Source organism: Podospora bellae-mahoneyi, chromosome 2, assembly GCF_035222275.1.
Source record: "Podospora bellae-mahoneyi strain CBS 112042 chromosome 2, whole genome shotgun sequence".
In the NCBI taxonomy this organism is placed as follows: domain Eukaryota; kingdom Fungi; phylum Ascomycota; class Sordariomycetes; order Sordariales; family Podosporaceae; genus Podospora; species Podospora bellae-mahoneyi.
The window spans coordinates 1125056-1143917 of record NC_085881.1 but is presented as its reverse complement, the minus strand read 5'-3'; the positions used below and the strand labels follow the sequence as shown (position 1 = coordinate 1143917).

The 18862-nt window shown below is 52.0% G+C and overlaps 6 protein-coding genes across 6 annotated transcripts; 4 read left to right on the top strand and 2 right to left on the bottom strand.

Annotated features, from left to right (window-relative positions):
- Positions 1 to 527: 527 nt before the first annotated feature.
- On the top strand, positions 528 to 3471 carry PFA3 (palmitoyltransferase for Vac8p). Its single transcript, XM_062875950.1, has 3 exons — positions 528 to 640; positions 714 to 1519; positions 1581 to 3471. The coding sequence occupies exons 2-3, from the start codon at positions 1231 to 1233 to the stop codon at positions 3176 to 3178; spliced, it is 1887 nt and encodes a 628-aa protein (XP_062734501.1). The 5' UTR covers positions 528 to 640; positions 714 to 1230; the 3' UTR covers positions 3179 to 3471.
- Positions 3472 to 3664: 193 nt separating this feature from the next.
- QC761_202200 (uncharacterized protein) lies at positions 3665 to 6573 on the top strand. The gene is made up of 2 exons (XM_062875949.1): positions 3665 to 4097; positions 4268 to 6573. Exons 1-2 carry the CDS (start codon positions 4053 to 4055, stop codon positions 5333 to 5335), a joined length of 1113 nt encoding a protein of 370 aa, XP_062734499.1. The 5' UTR covers positions 3665 to 4052; the 3' UTR covers positions 5336 to 6573.
- On the bottom strand, positions 5325 to 6374 carry QC761_202198 (uncharacterized protein). Its single transcript, XM_062875948.1, has 3 exons — positions 6257 to 6374; positions 5874 to 6171; positions 5325 to 5720 (listed from the first exon to the last, which is right to left on the bottom strand). Exons 2-3 carry the CDS (start codon positions 6018 to 6020, stop codon positions 5484 to 5486), a joined length of 384 nt encoding a protein of 127 aa, XP_062734500.1. The 5' UTR covers positions 6021 to 6171; positions 6257 to 6374; the 3' UTR covers positions 5325 to 5483.
- Positions 6574 to 6629: 56 nt separating the features above from the next.
- FDH1_1 (formate dehydrogenase (NAD+)) lies at positions 6630 to 9082 on the top strand. The gene is made up of 4 exons (XM_062875947.1): positions 6630 to 7514; positions 7715 to 7844; positions 7902 to 8678; positions 8791 to 9082. Exons 1-4 carry the CDS (start codon positions 7494 to 7496, stop codon positions 9006 to 9008), a joined length of 1146 nt encoding a protein of 381 aa, XP_062734498.1. The 5' UTR covers positions 6630 to 7493; the 3' UTR covers positions 9009 to 9082.
- A 1626-nt stretch (positions 9083 to 10708) lies between these two features.
- QC761_202180 (uncharacterized protein) lies at positions 10709 to 12477 on the top strand. The gene is made up of 2 exons (XM_062875946.1): positions 10709 to 11649; positions 11751 to 12477. Exons 1-2 carry the CDS (start codon positions 11509 to 11511, stop codon positions 11823 to 11825), a joined length of 216 nt encoding a protein of 71 aa, XP_062734497.1. The 5' UTR covers positions 10709 to 11508; the 3' UTR covers positions 11826 to 12477.
- Positions 12478 to 14093: 1616 nt separating this feature from the next.
- Positions 14094 to 17597, bottom strand: NTH1_1 (alpha,alpha-trehalase nth1; the record flags this gene model as incomplete). Its single annotated transcript, XM_062872295.1, has 2 exons — positions 14094 to 15435; positions 15472 to 17597. 2 exons carry the CDS (start codon positions 17595 to 17597, stop codon positions 14094 to 14096), a joined length of 3468 nt encoding a protein of 1155 aa, XP_062734496.1.
- Between the last annotated feature and the right edge of the window lie 1265 nt (positions 17598 to 18862).

Here is an 18862-nt window from a genome sequence, read left to right as displayed (position 1 = left end):
TTTATCCGGCACGAGAAAAATAGCGGCCAGGATTTGGCGACGAGATGGATCTTATCGAGCTTTTTTTTTCCCCTTCCCTGTCCACGGTGGTCGCAGATCTAGGCGCTGTCTTGGCTCTCTCACTTGCCTTGGCCCTTCTCCACTGGCCCGTTATCTTCACGTGTCCCGATGTGGCTGCAGGCTCAGTGAGCTTGAACACGGGCTGGGTGCGATCTGATTGCGTGATTCGTTACCGGGGGATGAACGGTTGGTCTGATACGGCATGCAAGAGCGGAAAACCCGAGCTTTTGGGAGTCTTGTAGAGGCGTGTTTAAATGCCTGGTTTTATGTACATGGAGAAGAGCTTCCGTCATCTACGGAGGATTTACGCAAGGTACCGTGCCTATGCAGCTAGCCCCTAGACGGCTTTTCATTTCCTGCATATCCACCATCCCAGCAATGTCGTCAGTAGTTGCATGTGACAGCGAATCTGCCAAGTGCATTTCCGCCGAACTTCAGCTGGCACTGGCCGGAAGAGCTTCACCGCCATGCCACAACGCAGAAACAACTGCATGTCTGAGCTGGTGATACCCAATGGCATGCTTTTTCGCTTCAATCTCTTGACTTGCAGCATTACTGGGGGGCGGATATGCTGAGCGAGGTGAGGCTACCCGGAAGATCCTGACTTTATGTTCCCGGCATCTCTTCATATTGATCATGGATATCTGTAGTAGTTCAAAACTATGCTCGATGCTAAAGCATACCCTCAGTCTAAGATACCAAGAGCGCCTCTGGACAGAATTGGCCAGTCACAGCGTAGTCCAGGTTTCGATATTCAATTGACAGATAGGTCTTCTCTTGCCAAACCACAATGATCAGCATATTCTTGAGAGTAATGTAGTAGTCAAAACCAAAGTACAATCGTCAATACATGTCTGTAGCAAGCAGAATTCTATATAGAAGTCTTCAACGGTCCCATGAAGCCGGAAATCAGGGGCCAAACCGTTCATGCGGCCCGAGCGTTGTCCCGGGCTGTCAGTGACACGGGGACCCCATTGGCTCAGTGTGTTTGAGGCTGAGGCTGGCAGCAACACAAGGCGAGAGACCCCTGTAATTGCCGTCGCCATCAACTTCAAACACTAAACTGACAGCCAGCCGCCTTGCCCCTTGTTCTTTTTCTCGACAAGTCCACCACTCGAACCACCAGCGATGAATCCATAATTCACGGTGCCCCGATTGTACCGACAACTGATGGATGCAACGCCGTTATCCAGATCCCCTCCGCCATCACCCTCCCCGATCCTTCCAGTTGCTCGTTCCGCGACCAGACAGTTTCCCCCTATTCTCGAAGCACCATCCCACGATTGCGAATCCTCGACAGAAAACATGGGAAGCGCTCGCCGGTGGGCGAGAAAGATTGAGCGCACATGTTGCACTTGCGCCACGTATTTTCCCTTGGCATTCGTGTATGGGATAACAACTTGGGCCGTCTATGTGTTGTGGGATCTCTGCTCTGTGCCATCGAGGGTGGAATGGCTGGGTATGTTGCTTGTTACCTCGATGTCACCCAACCACACTGACGAGTCTCGCCTTACCGATAGGTACCACTTATAAACTTGTTGGCTTTGCCCTCTACGCCATGCTCAACTGGTGCTACACCACTGCCGTATTTACACCACCGGGAAGCACGACGAACGATCATGGCTACAGCACGCTACCGACCCACGCCGCCCCTTCGGCCACATCATACACCGTCAAGTCCAATGGCGAGCTCCGTTTCTGCAAGAAATGCCAGGCTCGGAAGCCCGACCGCGCCCATCATTGCTCCACCTGCCGCCGGTGTGTCCTCAAGATGGACCATCACTGCCCCTGGCTAGCAACCTGCATCGGTCTTCGAAACCACAAGGCCTTCCTCCTTTTTCTCATCTATACCACGATTTTCTCTCTATACGCCTTCCTTGGCTCCGCCAGCTGGGTCTGGGAAGAGATCTTCGCCAACACTACTTACGTCGAGAATCTCATGCCAGTTAACTACATCTGCCTTGCCATCGTTGCCGGTATCATCGGCATTGTAGTCGGGGCATTCACAGGGTGGCATATCTATCTCGCTACCAGAGGCCAAACAACCATCGAGTGCTTGGAGAAAACTAGATATTTGACCCCTCTCAGGGAATCCATGCACAGGACCTACATCAACCAACACACTCCCGGTCAAGGCGTCCAGCTCCCTTCTTACGGTCAACAACTCCTCGATATTCATCAAAACGCAATTCCGGGTGTCACTCGGCCTGAAGAAGGCGAGGAACTTCGTCAAGAACCCTCGCATCCCTCCGTCAACCCCGAGTTGCAAGCTGGCTCGAGGAGATTTACACCCTCTGAAATGGAGCAGTACCGGGCCCGCAAGCGCTATGAAGAATTCATGGACGAGCAGGATGCAACCAAACTTCCCAATGCTTTCGACCTCGGCGCCAAGAGGAACCTGCTTCATTTGTTTGGCCCTGTCCCGCTATTATGGCCGATTCCAATCTGCAACACGACTGGCGATGGCTGGAGCTGGGAGCCCAGTCCCGAGTGGCTTGAGGCGAGAGACAGGATCGCAAGAGAGCGGGAACAGCAACGGGAAAGAGAGCGGGTGGCAGGCTGGGGGGCTGATTCGGATTACCCTGAGCCTGATCCTCAACCGCCCATGGTGAGAGTGGATGGCGGAGCAGGGAGACATTATTTACAGCCTTCCAGACCGGCCAGCAGAGTTCCGTCACCTTTGCCTTCTCCTGGTCACAGAAAGGCGCAAAGCAAAGCCGACAGGATACTGGGCCGCGATCCCAACCTCTATGTGGACGATCCCGCCAGCCCCGGGCTTGGAGCTGGGCAGCAGGATGTTAATCTGAGGAGGTTAAGTCCCGCCGGGCGGACGGTGGAGGATGAGCTGGAGGAGATTGATAACGAGATTGATGAAGAGGAGCAGACTGAACAGGTGAAAAAGGAGGAGATTAGGGCGAGGAAGGAGAGGATAGCGATGAATGTGGTGACTAATGGGCGGTGGGGTGCCGGGGCGAGGAGTCCGTTGCTGATTAGCAGTCCCAGACTAGGACAGGGAGGAAGTGGGACGAGTTCACCGAGGCGGGGGGGGATGGGCAGTGGTGCGAGTACGCCGAGGAGGGAGTATGATAGGGAGGATGATGATGATGGGGTTGATTGAGCGGGCGATACTTTTAGGAACCTTTTTTTCTTGAACATTCTAGTATGTGCTTTTGGAGAGCGTTTTTTTGCGACTTGCAGCTAGCTGTGTTTGGCCATGGTTGTTTTCGTCGAGCGCTTTAGTTTTGCATACTTTTTTCTTTTTATTTATTGTAGGGTATGTGGGGCGGCAATGTGTGTCTGGTATATATGGCAACAGGAGACTGGAAAAGGGAGCTGGGAAGGGCAGGCATTTGTGTTAATATAATACTCTTACAACCATGGTCTATATATTAGGTCAACCGTGCTCCTTCCACCAAGTGCCTATGCACTCATTTGGTAACTGGAAAGGTCAGATGGCTCAGCAGGTAAGATGTAAGCGCACCCAGATCAGGCAACGAACAATGCCCGGTGTGAAAACACTGCTCCGTGGACACCTGAGTTCGATTCTTCAGTGAGGCCCTGTCTTTCGAGATGGCCTTCAAGGAATATTGAAACCCCCTACCGAGCGTTTCATAGCCGGCTCACCTCTAAGAGTTGGCCGGTGAGCTTTTGGCTCTTTCTTCCCCATCCCAATTGTTGAGCTTTTACTTCGAGATTTGGTGATTTCTCCTGTCCGTTGTTTTGATTCATATTGAGCTGCCTGCCGGCCATGTGGCAACCTTGATGGCCAGGGTGGTCCGTGCTCCACACTTCCAATTGCAGCCAGCTTGCAGAAGCTCTTTTGTAACGCGACATCATTTCGAGGGTTGGGTCGCATTCCATTCACTTCTCCCGCAATACCACCAAACACTTTTGTTTGCGCAGATGAAAGATTATGACACGGTAGCAGCATTTCTTTCACATTTATTCCTACCGCCTGAATTGCTCTCTGGCATTGCTACCACCACCTAACCATGTCCGGCTTTCTCTCTTTGATAGCATGGAGCTTCCTCCCCAACGTAGGTCCCCTTCATACCCGCTTCACACCCTTCACTTGCAAGACCTGTATTGCTGGGTGATGCCACTTGTACTCTACAAGTGTCATCACCAATCGACCCGGGTAGTCCTTTTTCTGTGTTTTGCGGGTAGAAATGGGTATGTTGCTCTCCTAGCTAACGCACTCTCGTAGCTGGTAACAGGCTGGACGCAAACAATCCTCTACAGCATCCTCATCCGCGCCGGCGACCCCCACCCCACGCCGGGAACCCCCCGATGGGCCGAACACCGTCGCAAAATCCACATTGCCGTCGTCACGGTTTATTTGTTGTATACCATCTACGAAGCCGATCATGACATACAATCCACCCCCTCATTTTACTCCTCCCTTGGAGTCCCCTTGACAGCCACAGAGAAGGAGATCAAATCCCGCTTCCGGAGACTGGCGGCGCACTTCCATCCAGACAAGATCAAAGACAGCAAGATCGCTGCCGACGATGCGAATACCTACTTTGTGCACCTGCAGCTGGCGCAGGATACGTTGACGAACGGGGCCAAGAGGTTTGCTTACGATCGGTTTGGGCCGGAGGCGGTGACGGGGTGGCAGCATTGCAGCAGCGTGGCAGATTATGTGTACAGGGGCTTCAAGGGGATCGTGCCGTACTACACGCTGGCGGCGCTGTCGATGTACGGGTTTGGGTTGCTGGGGTATCTGGACTGGGGAAAGTTTGAGAGGTGGTTGGTGCTGGCGCTGCTGTTTTTGTTTGAGAGCCATGCCGTCACGAGACCGTACCCGCCGGTTTTGCTGACAATGTTTATTAACCCTTTTGTTACTTGGTTTCCTGGCCGGCAGCCGTATTTGCAGTTTCAGGCGATTACGCTGGCCAAGAAGTTGGCGTTGACGCTGTATCTGGCCTTTTCGCAGATTGGTCCGTTGCTGACGGCTGATACGACGAGTGGGAACATTGTTGTGGGAAGGGGTGGGACGGGGACGGGGAATGAGGAGCAGGAGTTGAGGAAGGGGCTTGAGAGGTTGGAGGGGACGGTCAGGAGGTTGGATACGGATGCGACGAATTTGTTGCAGTTGGAACTGGCGCCGTTTGCGGGGGATGAGAAGGGGATGGGGGAGGTGTGGAGGCGGGTGAGGGAGTGGTTGGTGCATAATACTATTAGGAGTGATCCGATGGTGAGGGATGCTATGGGACGGAGTTTGGCGAGGAGGAGGACGGGGGCGCCGGTTGGGGCCAGGGGGACGAGGTAGAGGGTGTACGGTGACAAGGGGAATGGAGTTTTGGGTTTGGGTTTGGGTTTGGGTTTAGATGAGTTTCAATGAGAGCGTTGATTTTTTATGAACTATTTGGGGGCGGAAGAGGGTTTGATATTTGTTGAGTGTATGTGATCTAAGAGCTCTATTCGAGCCAGCTATCACCCCTCAAGACATCCTCCCAGGTTTGGTCATCTCCCCGGACAAATTCTTTGCTGTCAACAACGTCCTTGGCGCCAAAGTTGCCGTAGAGATGGGGGCAGCCGTTGGTGCCGGGGACTTCGTCCCATTTTACGCTTTCTTGGGGGAAGTTGGAGAGGCGGAGTTTGAGGATGTGGAAGGACTTGAATGAGGTGAAGAAGAGGGAGGAGGTGATGGGGACCTTGGGGGCTGTGTTAGCACAGCAGAAAGATTATGTCATGTTGAGGGGAAGGGGATATGTACGTCAAATGGATATGATTGACACAAGTAAGAGGTGGTGGTAAGGTGAGGAGGCGAGGAACTAGGACAAAACGGGCACTAGATAAACACTGACCTGCCGTGCGGTGCTCAGGTGCACGAACCCGTCTTGCCGGTCGAGATCCGAGAGCGGATAAAAATCGGGGATCGGGGAGGGCGGGGCGGAGGGGATGATCTTGTAGACGTAGGTTGGGAGGGGGGAGGGGGGGGATTGGCCGCTCATTTTGCTGCGTTGGGGGGTTTGTTACTGTTGTAGGGCTGAATGGATGTTGAGAATAAGGGTCTGAATTGTTCGGTTGTGTTTGAGTGAGACTAAAAGTGAGGTGGTGAAGTCAGGTTGAGGGGTGATGAGATAAGCAGATGCTGGTGGTAAGCTGCAAGAATGGTGACAGGTGAGCTGGGTCCACTTTATTACACGTGGGAGAGGTTCATGAAGTCTGGACTTCTCTTCAAAAGTACCTTAGCCATGAAGTTTGAGTTCAAGATTTTAAAATGGCCCTGAAGGGAAGGTATCTTTAGAAGTGTGGCTCATTTGATCTTGTGATGGTCGAAGGCAACCCTATGCCTCAAAGCCAAAGCTGCAATTCATCATCGACCAAGCATAGAACCAAAGAAGGTAGCATAACCTCACCACAATCCTGCCTATTTTCATGCGTCCCCCAACCCTGCAACGGTGATCTTCCCACCTTGCATATGTACGTGTTGTCCGCACGATCAACTCAGGGGGTTCCCTTTGCCCCGGAAAATCCCATCCGTCTTCGTTTCTGAAGATTCACAACAGCCCATATGCCCGTTGAATTCTCGCCCAGAAGACCTATCTTCTTCGACAGCGAGCAAAAGAGTCACATGCCGAAGATAAAACCCGGCCTTAAGAACTTTTTACATCCGTGCTTTCGTCACCTTGAACTTGCGTTGCGCGAGCGCGGTAAACTGTTGCTGCCCCTGGCGGGAAAATGAAGCCCCCTCCGAATCGGCGAATTGAAGTGCGGTCCGGTCCGGTGCTAACAACACCACACCACCAAAGAGATGTCATCAAGTAACAATGCAAATTCAACTCAGACAGGGCCACTCTGTGTTGAATGCCATAATCTTTCCCAATTGGGAATTTCTCACCATACAATTTGACAGATATTCTGCTGTCAAAAACCAAAACCCACCTACTCCACCGATTGATATCGGAAGGCCTTTATCATAACATCACCACTGACTGCTATTAGTCAATGGCACAGAAACGAAAAGAACTGCCGAGCCGTCACCTTTTCCTGTAGCAGTGATCCAAATAAAAGGCGAAAGATACAAAAGATGCCGTGAAATCACCGAGCCTGCTATAAGCCAAGCTCCTCAAGGACAAAAAAGAATCACACACCTACAAGATCTATCCAGTAATGATTGATCATTGATATCGAAAAAAGAATAAGAATAAGAGATAAATCCCCTTCGCTTCCTTGCCGTAATCCAAATCCCGCCCCTCCCCCTCCATAACAGCGCAGCGCGATAAATAACCCCACCTTCGTCGACAAGCGGGGTCAAAGGGGGAACACGGCCGACGTCAATTAACCATTCGGAAATCAGGCAAACAAAAGGAGGCTCATAGCTCCCAAATTTCACTTTTCTTGTCTGGACCTTCTCTCTCTCACTTCATCTTCATAACCGGAGACAAAAAGTCGAGGATATCAAGAGACACACACAAGTCAACATGTCCGATACAGCTGGCAAGGTAAATGACATCACTTTATAACCCCGCATCATCATCATCATCATCATCATCATCATCATCATCAACTTAGCCCCTTGCTTCATGTCGACAACGCTCAACCATGAAGGCTTCAACTCATAACCCCGGTTGTTGTTGTCGTTGTTGTTGTTGTTGTTGTTCCCAAGAGAGCACACCGCTGACAATGCCCCCCCCGCCACCAGACCATCACCTGCAAGGCGGCCATCGCCTGGGGCCCCGGCCAGGAGCTCTCCTACGAGGACGTTGAAGTCGCACCGCCCAAAGCCCACGAGGTCAGAATCAAGATCGCCTACACCGGTGTCTGCCACACAGGTTTGTTGTTCCCTTCCTTCTTCCTCATCAGGGTTGGTCGCTAAAACGCCCCGTTAGACGCCTACACCCTCTCAGGCAAAGACCCCGAGGGCGCCTTCCCCGTCATCCTCGGCCACGAGGGCGCCGGCATCGTCGAGTCCGTCGGCGAGGGCGTCACCAACGTCAAGCCGGGCGACCACGTCGTGGCCCTCTACACGCCCGAGTGCAAAGAGTGCAAGTTTTGCAAGTCGGGCAAGACCAACCTCTGCGGCAAAATCCGTGCCACCCAAGGGAAAGGTGTCATGCCTGATGGGACCTCCCGGTTCAGGGCACGGGGGCAGGATATCCTTCACTTTATGGGGACGTCGACTTTCTCGCAGTACACCGTCGTGGCTGACATTTCTGTTGTCGCGGTGCAGCAGGATGCGCCGATGGATAGGACGTGCCTGTTGGGGTGCGGGATCACGACGGGTTACGGTGCGGCGAGGATCACGGCGAATGTGGAGGAGGGGAGCTCGGTTGCCATCTTTGGGGCGGGGTGTGTGGGCTTGAGCGTGATTCAGGGCGCGGTGGCGAACAAGGCGGGGAAGATTATTGTTGTGGATGTGAACCCGAGCAAGGAGGAGTGGTCGAGGAAGTTTGGGGCGACGGATTTTGTGAACCCGACCAAGCTGCCCGAGGGGCAGAGCGTGGTGGACAAGCTGATTGAGATTACGGATGGGGGGTGCGACTACACGTTTGACTGCACGGGGAATGTGAATGTGATGAGGGCGGCGTTGGAGGCGTGTCATAAGGGGTGGGGGCAGAGTATCATTATTGGGGTTGCGGCGGCGGGGCAGGAGATTGCTACTAGACGTGAGTGTTTTTTTTTTTTTTTTTTTTTTTTTTTTTCCTGTCTTGTACTTCCCATGACCGTGGGACTGGTCAAGATGTAAGATGGCTAACATGTGGTTTTTCAAAACTATAGCGTTCCAGCTTGTCACTGGTCGTGTGTGGAGGGGTAGCGCCTTTGGCGGTGTCAAGGGCCGGTCCCAACTTCCTGGGCTGGTGCAGGATTATCTTGATGGCAAGCTCAAGGTGGATGAGTTTATTACCCACCGCAAGAAGCTGGGCGAGATCAATGAGGCATTTGAGGTTATGAAGCAGGGTGATTGCATTCGTGCTGTTGTCACTATGGACGAGTAAGAGAGATGGTTCGCGTTGGCTTGTACTCGTACTTCGTGGGCAAAATAAGAAAGAAAAAAAGATGATTAAACAACTTGGGTTTTTTGTGTTTGTGAGTGAGAGAGGTTAATAAGTTGTTGTAAGTGGGAACGTGGGGGGTTGTGCTGCTCAACAAAATACGGACCCCTTATTTGTTTAATCACGGAGCTTCCGCTCGCCTCATGGCTGACTGACTGACTCGGTTTGACAGTTACCGGTCCGGCTAGGTAGTGTAACGTTCCGGAAGGGGGGCCGCCCCTCATAAAGTTGGGTGAGAGGGAAGGCCCGAAGAGACTTTGGCGTATTGATGGCTTGCAGCTAGGTAGGTAGCTTCGTATTTAAGTTCTGTAAGACGATGAAGAAATCTTGGTTATGGGGCAGATCAATCTAGGCCCTTTGTGTAAGCTTTTGAGAAGATGATATCTGATATGGATGGTAGGTATACAACGGTCTAGACCCAACCCGTGAGGTTTGATGAAATATGAGCAGTGAAATATCCCCTACATCAAGACAGAAACACCCGGGATGCTGTTATGTTCTCAACCGTCGTCGTCGTGGTGGACGAGGCAGAAAAAAGAAAAAAAAAGGTGAGACCTGCATGTGAGTTGTTCACAGATTCGTCTACCCGCTGTCGAGTCGTTGCGATCGGGTGTAGATTATCCGAAGGGACGACTCCAAAAAAGGCCGTTGGGTTAATGCTGGTTACAACAAAAAACTAAAATGATTGGCCTTGCATCCTGCACGCCGGAATTCAACCCGACCTGTTAGATCCTTGGAGAAGGGAGGGGCCACAATCCAGAATGGGATATAGTGTGCGTGAGACGGACGCCTGTGTGAGACCGGTGATCTTTTGCAAGGAAAAAAAGATAGGTTGAGAGCTTGGGGACATCAAAAGAGCTGACAGGCATATCTGATCATATGTTATGTTTTGGGGTGTTGCAACCGAAGCCCATAATCTAGGCTCTGTCGTGGTGCGAGGTCATTCGCTGGGGTTGTGTGATGGGCCCTAGAACTAGATTATTGGTGTTGGAGTCACCATGGGAGCATCGAAAAATTCGCTGATCCAAAGGAGGCAAAGGAACGGCAGGCAAAAGCTCGAAATGGGGTTGACGCTGTGGTCGGGTCTAATATGGGGTTGAGTGGGTGAGTGGTTGGCGGTGAGGTTTGTTCCCGCGAGAGCAGGACTCCGGGCGGGATGTGTGACCAGGCCGGTTTCCGCAGTGGCCTTCTACCAACCCAAAAGATGTACAACATCAACAAGAGGACATGTGTGACCTTGGGTGTGTGGTTGATGGCTGCAGCTGCTACTGCAGTGCTGCGTGGTCTAGCCCGGCGCGCCGTGAAACATTGGAGATTTCATTCCGCTGCCCAACCCGGGATCATGACGATAGCCGGGTGCTGGGGGTAGGATGCAAAATGCAAGCAGGGAGGCGATATGCCATGACATAAGGCCTCAGATATTGGACATTTAGATACTTGTTTGTTGTTGTTGCTGCTTGGTTCCGCGGGATGCAACGCCGTGCTCACTCGGAAAGATAAGGAGACGAAGATGATGGTCCCAACCTGTCAGCCGAGGGAGGGAAGATCTGGCAATTCCCGGTGGCCGATGGACATGGCCATTTGGCGCGTGGACGGACCTTCTTTATCGAGAGACGAGAGAGAGACGTCTTGGGGAAGAGGCTGTCTTTGTGAGATGCGCTGGCTTGGGCCTAGCTCGGGTACGTTCCACTGCATCACAAGGAACCTTGAGGGTCCCACAGGTACCCGATACCTCTCGCCGGGCCGGGACAAGTCTCGAGTCGAGGCTACCGTCTTCTCTCGGGCTTATCAACAGCTCAGCACGCTTAGACAAACACCTAAGCGCTCTAGAAGCAACACTCGCTAGGAAAATCCCGTCTGCGACAGGTGGTGATGGACATGAACCAAGTGACTAATTACTTGTTGCTTTGCCATCACCGACTCCGACTGTGCTCCTTGCGATCAAACTCCGGAGAACAGGTGGGTGGATCTCTTGGATTACAAACGGCGGACCCGACCACGCAAGCACCGCCCTGCCTTCCATAATCCATTGGGTGGGACCGGCCTCGCCTCCCTTGCCGTCATCGACGGCCAAGTCACTTGTACCTCGCTGCTCACTCGCTGCCCGCTGCCCACTGCCCGCCCGCCTGCCTCACCATTCACCACGGTCCGTCCTTGGTCCTTGGTCCTCGGCCTGGTCATGTCGAACGGTTTCCAACTATTTCCAATTGCGCTTGTCTGCTAGTTTAGCCACCATTCCCCTGCCCTGGTTCGCGAACTTTCACCACGTGAGATCTGTGTGTTGTTCAACAAGTCTGACAGGCCATCTCTCTCTCTTGTTATAAACCAGCCACCCCCTTCCCTCTTTCCGCCTCCGAGTCGTTTCCCTCTCCTCGATTCTTCTTTTTTTCATTACTCGACACTGGCATTATTCACACTCGACCAATAATCAACACCGCCCAACATGCCCAGGAAGGTCAGATGCTCGCTCACCGACTGCAAGGCTGTCGCCCAACGCATTTCCGGCGACTGCGCTTTCTGCGGCGGACACTATTGCAGCAACCACCGTCTGCTAGAAGACCACAAGTGCCAGGGCCTGGAGGATGTAAGTTTCGACCCATCTCGGTGGTGGCTCGTGGGGTTATCGGACGTGCTCTCGGAACAAGAAGACATGTTCGCTAACACTTCTTCTTCTCCCCCAATCAGTGCAAAAAGGAAGCCTTCGAGCAAAACGCGATGCAGCTCAACAAAGAAAGAACCCAAGTCATCAGGGGTGTATAAACGCTCCCGCTGTTCTTCCCGACGACACCGACGATCGGCCATCCCTGTTCGTCCAATGCCGCCGATGATGCAGTCGTGACTCGGCTCGCTTCTTTTCGCCTCTTTACGACCTTGTTATCTATCGAGCAAGCATGCGCCCATCGTCCATCACACAGAGCGAAGCCGTCCGGTCCTTTTTTCCGGTAGTAGGGAAAAAGTGATCCAAATTAGCTTGGCCTGTTTTTTTTTTGGTTTTTTTTTTTTGCGATGATGATACCTAGGTTCATCTTTGCGAATACCCAAGACTCGACGTGGCTTGCACCAAGCATATCGTCCCAACGCCACACAGTATATATCTTACAACCTCTGATTCACATCGCCCCCATTGCAGATGGGGGCAAGAGGGCGGCTCCGGCAAAAACGAAACCACTCCTCGAGCATAATTTTTTTTCTGACTTTTCCGGAATTTGGCAAGGCGTCACGGCGCAAGACAGGAGGGGGATAAATGGGTCTGTTTGGCAGCCGCGCCGAGAGGTGGCGTGCAGCTGAGAATCATGGTTATGAATGGATGGACATTTACAATTACACCCTTTTTTACGTTGGCTCGTTTGGAAGACGAGTTGACCAAACCAACAAATAAAATAAAAATTCACAAACAAAACAAACTAGATGCCCAATAGTGTTGGTGGCTTTTTCACCATGGGTGACGAAATTGGAGGGTTGCTAATGACGACAAGTTGACGACAGAGCACGATGTCGTCTTTCCGAATAGCTCCGATATCGTATCTGCGGAAACATGACTCTGTTTTTCCTGGAATGACCACGCAAGCAAGCAAGCGTCAGCCTAGATAGGTAGTTGGGTGACCCACCGGCCCACGCATGTAGGGTATGCGGAACTAAAAGCTGGGGTATCGTATCATGGAGGTCACAATGGCGATTGGGCTGGTGGGTCGGGGGGTAATCCACTGAGGATGTCGTGGACCCTAGATGAAAGTCATATTTGGATTTTGACAACAAACAAAGATCCAGATTTAGTAGTTTGTTGTTGTTATTGCTTGGTGATGACTATGTGTGCCGGCCTCTGTTGTGGTTACTGATGAAGAAGTGTTTGGTCTATGATTTATAACAAGCTTCTTGGGCTTCGAAGACTATATCAATTTAAGGATATCCCGCTGTAAACTGGAACAGGGGTACTGTTATAAACTTTGAGAATACCGAGTAATATGATCACATTCCTGCCAGCTTTGCTCTCTCTTTATGACATCAAACTTGTCGATTAGAACAACTTTTTGGTGTATCATCTTCCCAGTGACTAATCAAACTCTTATTAGGGGTTGACGACAGCTTCGCCTGCGCGCGCAGGCGCGAGAGCGGCGGCCAAGGCTCGCAACAGAATACTCGGAATTCCCCCCGTTCACTGATCTGCTCACCGATCCCAAGGGAAGATCAAAGTGGCACCGGACACCATGTCGCTCTTGCGCCCACGATGACGACCGTTCGAAAGCCCGTCGACTGCCCGCTTGTCAGAGGTCAGGTCCCGTTTACGGTAGCAGTCTCGAATGCCTTTTCCATCAAACCCAGCGTTGTCATTTCCTTCCAGCTTTCCCAACCAACCGCAAACAGCATGAAATTTCAGACCCATGATCCCAACATGGTAGCTATCAAAAAAGGGACATCCCAAGCTGCTTAGCTGGTATAAGACGTTGCCACCACTTCAATCGATGGTCAAATCGCGGAGACGCTCGAGCATCTGTTATGGTTAGCGGGAGGTCAGGTCTCGCTGGCTGCCCGGGATCCACGCACAGCAAGCCGATGCATGGCGTTCGCAGACGGTAAACAGTTTTTGCGAGTATTTGTTTACACACGAGATTGGTGACAATAAACACCGCTTGTTGGTGGGTCCGGGACAAGACAACGACAGTAACAGCAACTCAGAGTTGTTTATCTGCCGGGTCAGATTCGGTGAAGAGAGATAGGGGGAGGAAGCTGGGTGGGGGATACCGGGGGTAAGCCATATCCAGGACTACTCGGCAAGATCGATACGTTCATTACCGTTTTGAATAATCACTAGCATGTGGAATCTATTTTCTAAAAGCGAAACTGTGTGATGCGGTAGTATCAGTGACATTGATTTACAGTATCCCATTCTTGAATGCCGAGGGTAGTAGGTTTGTGTTTGGTATTTCGTGATATACACCCAACCGCTTAAAATCACGACTACCCCCAGTATATCACAAACTCGCAAACAACAAATCAATAAATCTCATCTTCCTCATCCTCAAAATCCCCCTAGCCACCCTCACACCCCAGCCCAAACGCATCCGTGACCCCATCCTCAACATAAACCCCCTCGAACTTCCCAACCATCTGCACCCCCAAATACTCCTCCTCATACCTCAACACCTCGTCCTCCCCACGAAACTCATCCCAAACAGAGTCATCAAGCACATCACCCCCCATAAAACCATCCTGCTCAAACCGCCAGTCATCCTCCTCCCCGGCAAGCACGTCCCACAACCCGTCATCCTCAGCACACAGAGGCCGCACGCCATGTCCGTCCAAGAACGGAAATCTGGGCAAGTCTCCCCGAATCCTCACCGAGGTCGCCGCGTCCAACTCGTAATACCCTGGGAAAGACCCGAGAAAATCGTAACGATCCCTGGCTGCGGCCGCCACGGTCAACCGATGGTCATGGTATGAGAAGGGTAACCCATGAACCTCCTCTTTGCTGGCAGTTAAATTCTCAAAGACGGTACGTTCGTGTTCATCTTCGGCATCGGCAGGGTTAGACTGGGAGCCAGTCGCGTTGGGTAGATCTGGGAAGTTTCCATCATCTTCAATGTGATCGTCGAGGAGGTCGTCTTCTCGGTCGAATCCGTGGTCAGAAGAATACTCCGACGTGATATCCTCCTCGTCAGAGCTAGAGCTGTAGTCGGAAGCAAGAGCATCCGCTCTGAAAGACCGCTCGTTTCCGTAGTCGGAGCTGCGGTCGTATTCTTCCTTGATAGATGGGGCGTTGTTGGTGTTGTTGTTGTTGTTGTTGTTGTTGTTGTCAGACTCTTCCTCCTTTATCTCGTCGTCGTCAGAGTCCTCAGTTTTGATCTCGCGGCTGGATCCCTCCTCCTTGATCTCGTCGTCGTCGTCGGAGTCTTCTAATTTTATCTCGCTGTCGTCCGAGGCATCCATCAGGTCGTCGTAGTCGAAGCCTTCCTCCATTATCTCATCGTCAGAGTCCTCCTCCTTAATCTCCTCATCATCAGAACCATGGTCAGACGCAAGGGCATCAGCTCTAAACATCTCCCCAATCTCAAAATCAGAATCGTAATCGCAGTCTTCCTTGATGGAAACCACATCTTCATCAGAGAGCGGGTCGAAACCATCGTCAAAACCAGAGTCTTCGTCCTTAATTGAATTGATCTCATCATCAAGCGAGTCAAATCCATAGCCCGAGTCAGAGTCCTCATCCTTGACAGAGGGCAACTCTTCTTCAAAGTGAGCGGCAAAGACGTAGCCCGAGTCGGAATCCTCATCCTTGATGACTGGCTTCTGCTCATCGTCATCAAAGCCGAGATCCTCATCTTTGATGACCGGCTTTTGCTCATCTCCATCTTCATCAGAGTCCAAGTCGGGGCTACAGGCAAACCGAAAGTCATAGTCAGACTCATACTAAGAATCCTCCTCTTTAACATCAGACTCGCCCTTTACCTCCTCACTTCTCCCAGAAACACGCGCCGGAATCCTAGCCCGTCTTCGAGTAGGTTCCGTCTTCACCTCAACTTTAACCTCGGGCGATGATTCCCGCTCTGGGATATGGGCAGGGATGCGAGCTCGTCGGGAAAACGGTTCAGGCTTAATCTCGGTTTTGACCTCGGCCTGCTCATCATCACACTCGTTCCCAGTGGGAACACGAGCCGGAATGCGGACTCTTCTGTCAAAGTCAGTCTTGACTTCGACCTTGACCTCGGGCTCGTGGCTAGAAGGTATGTGAGCCGGGATGCGGACTCGGCGTGTGAGGAGTTCGGGCTTTACCTCGACCTTGACTTCGGCATCGGATTCCTCCAACGGGGGGTCTTCAGATTGGCCTCGGGAGGGGATCGCAGCGGGGATACGACGTCTTAGGGACTCGGGCTTGATCCCGACTTTGACCTCGGGGCTATCGCTCATTTCGACGTCCTCGGGTTGGTGGCTCGACTGATCGATTCTGACGGCATCCTCCTCCTCTTTCTTGACCATGTCTTCATCGAGATCATCGCCGTCAGTTTTGACAGGCACGCTGCGCGCCATCTCAACATCCTCTTCATCCTTGATGATGGGCTTAACGTCCTGCTCGACGGAGGGGATGGCAACGTTCGACTCGGGATCAGGTTGTGGCGTCGGCTCGGGTTGGGTATCGCTCGGCGGCGGGGGCATCCCCTCATCCACAACCTCCATTTTGACCACCCTTTGCTGCTCTCTCTTAGCCGCCATTCCACCCTCATCATCCCCTTTGATCTCAATCTTCTCAACCAACTCCTCCTCCTTCTTTATCCCCTCCCTTCTCTTCTTTCCCTCGTTCACCTTCTTCCTATCCGCCGCCTTGCACAGCCCCTTCAGTCCAACCTCACAGTCTCCACATCTTCTCCCAACGGGCAAGCAGACACTCTGCCCTAGTCCAACCAACAACCAGTTGATCTCCTTCCACTTGTCCTTGGGCAACCAGCTCTGCAGCGCCATTCTCGTCTCCTCTGGTGTCTTGGTCTCTTTAGGTCCATTCCACCCCCAGTAGTTCGTGATCCGGTGAACGTGAACATCAACACCAATACCCTCCACTCTGTTCCATCCATTCTCGGCACTCATGCACAAGTGCGCCATCTTGGGCCCTACACCTGGCAGTGACACCAACCCCTCAATCGTAGGTGGGATATCCCCGTTGAACTTGTCCTTCAAAATCTGCGCCGTTTGAAGTAGGTACTTTGTCTTGTTGTTGTGAAAGCCGACTTTGCCAATGAGCTCGTTCAGAACGGCAGGGGGGCAGTGGAGCATGTTATTGAGGTTCAAACCAGCTGGTGCACCAGGCTCGAACGGCGGGAGTTCGGTATGAAGACGCTTCATTGCTTCAGCATTGACGGTATCCTTGGTTTGGGAGGAAAGCATCAACGCAACAAGGGTGTGAAAGCGGCGGTCTTTGACTGTAGAGGAGGGGTCGGCAAGGCGCTCACAGCCCATTGTATCAACCGCGGCATTGGCGGCTGGGCCGTTGATGCGCATCTCTTTGACGAGGTTGTAAACCTCCTCCCAATCGGAAGGTGGGGTTATGTTGGTCGTGCCGGACGGGGAGGTGACTCGGCGGGCTGGTTTTCGAGCGCGGCCGCGGGGCACGACGGGCTTGGACTCTTCCTTGATGGCGGTCTTGATGTCCTCGTTGTCGGAGAGGGAAGAGAGAAAGTCGGAATCGGAGCCGGCTTCAGATTTGACAGCCGTGCGCTCTGCCTTTACTCTGGTGGTTCGCCGGTGAGACGAAGAGTTGATGGTTTGTGTGGTGACTGCGGTGGTCGCGGTGCGCCGGCGCTTGGCCGCCCTGGTTGTCGTGATCGCATCTTCAATATCTGAACCAAGGGATAGTTTGACGTCATCGTCGACTTCGACGTCGCTTTCTTCGACCTTTGTCATAGCTGCGCTGGGGCTGGCGTTGGTATTGTAAGAGAATCGCGCGGCCAAAGTCGAGGTTCTGGATGATCGCCGGAGCGGTGTTGAAGTCGAGGCCGCAGTCTCAAAGAGCCGTGCGGTCTCCCTAGCCACGCGCGACGTCCTCATTTTTACAACTGTTGTTGTTGTTGTTGGTGGTGGTGGTGGTGGTGGTGGTTGGGTTGCCAAGTCGAAGCCGTGAACAAGTTGCAACCACAATGGTGAATTGGAGACGCGTTGAGGTTGTTAAATTGAGGGAGCTCTTGTGCTTTTTGGCTGTTTTCTGATTGGCCCAGAAAAAGTGGCGCAAATCTGCACCAAGCTGTTGGGTTCGGAGTGTTTGCTGGCGCTAGTGCCAGAGAGGTCTAGCGTCAAGCCCACGTGGCGATCTGCAACAGCGGGAATCTTACTGGGTGGGGGAGTGGGGTTGAGTTCACAATTCCGATGCGACAACAACGCAATGCTATGCGGCAGGTGGTTTGCGCTGGTCAGGGCAGCGTCGCACAAGCTGCATAAGCTAGTGATTTTTTTATTGATACTTATGTAAGATAAGACCAGTTGCTCGAGTGATTCTGGGAGAGATTGAACAAAATGTTGGCCAATCCTCTTCAGTAACCCTGCATTGTTGCGTTAATTATCCAAATTGGGGACACTTTTTGGTATAGAGGACTTCGTGTTGATCCTGTCTAGAAGATGTCGCAATGTATGTAACCACCTATATCAAAATCCCTCCTCTCAACACTTTTCATCCTTACAAGTATTTACTTTAATCTCTCATTCCTCCAAATCTATTATTTCTAGCTATGGAGACTGATATTCTCGAACTAAGATAACCCTTAAAAAACTCAAACCAAGTACTTCCCTTGTCTTGTCAGTAATTTGGAAGCCACCATCAACGTCAAGGGTGTAAGGGTAGTCATGAGACGTGCTCGGGGGCAACATCCCATATATTCACTTATCATCTCCCTTCCCCATATTTTCTCACCTTTATCCCCCAACTCCGACCGATCTCGTCTTCATCCCAACTAGACGTCGACCTTATCAAACACTAAAGATAAGTGGAGCAACTCCAACTTTCATCACCACTTGCGCTTCATTTCCACCACCTGCGGTTGCATGTGCTCGATATGATAAACCGGTCGGCAAACAGGATAACCTGCCCATAGACACATCCACCCTGCGTTACCTTACCTAGCGAAGTGCGGAGTGGTGTTGGGGATTTTCAATGAAAACTTCTTTCTGTCTCTCGCTCACCCGCCCCTAGGCACACCGAAGCTTACTTTGTCTGGTTCTGTCTCTCAGATTAACTTATGGCAATAACCAAATAGAAGAACATGGGTCCGCCTCTTATTTCGTATGTCTGGCTCTGGACCCTGACTGATGCGTGCTTAGAG

Excerpts from the sequence above, each read along its gene's own strand:
- FDH1_1 (XM_062875947.1), top strand. The coding sequence starts at position 7,494 with ATGTCCGATACAGCTGGCAAG. Across the intron at positions 7,515-7,714 it reads TGTCCGATACAGCTGGCAAG|ACCATCACCTGCAAGGCGGC; the intron begins GTAAATGACATC and ends CCCCGCCACCAG. Across the intron at positions 7,845-7,901 it reads CACCGGTGTCTGCCACACAG|ACGCCTACACCCTCTCAGGC; the intron begins GTTTGTTGTTCC and ends ACGCCCCGTTAG.
- QC761_202200 (XM_062875949.1), top strand. The coding sequence starts at position 4,053 with ATGTCCGGCTTTCTCTCTTTGATAGCATGGAGCTTCCTCCCCAAC. Across the intron at positions 4,098-4,267 it reads CATGGAGCTTCCTCCCCAAC|CTGGTAACAGGCTGGACGCA; the intron begins GTAGGTCCCCTT and ends GCACTCTCGTAG.
- QC761_202180 (XM_062875946.1), top strand. The coding sequence starts at position 11,509 with ATGCCCAGGAAGGTCAGATGCTCGCTCACCGACTGCAAGGCTGTCGCC. Across the intron at positions 11,650-11,750 it reads AGTGCCAGGGCCTGGAGGAT|TGCAAAAAGGAAGCCTTCGA; the intron begins GTAAGTTTCGAC and ends TCCCCCAATCAG.
- QC761_202198 (XM_062875948.1), bottom strand. The coding sequence starts at position 6,020 with ATGAGCGGCCAATCCCCCCCCTCCCCCCTCCCAACCTACGTCTACAAG. Across the intron at positions 5,721-5,873 it reads ACCTGAGCACCGCACGGCAG|GTCCCCATCACCTCCTCCCT; the intron begins GTCAGTGTTTAT and ends ACAGCCCCCAAG.
- PFA3 (XM_062875950.1), top strand. The coding sequence starts at position 1,231 with ATGGATGCAACGCCGTTATCCAGATCCCCTCCGCCATCACCCTCCCCG. Across the intron at positions 1,520-1,580 it reads ATCGAGGGTGGAATGGCTGG|GTACCACTTATAAACTTGTT; the intron begins GTATGTTGCTTG and ends CCTTACCGATAG.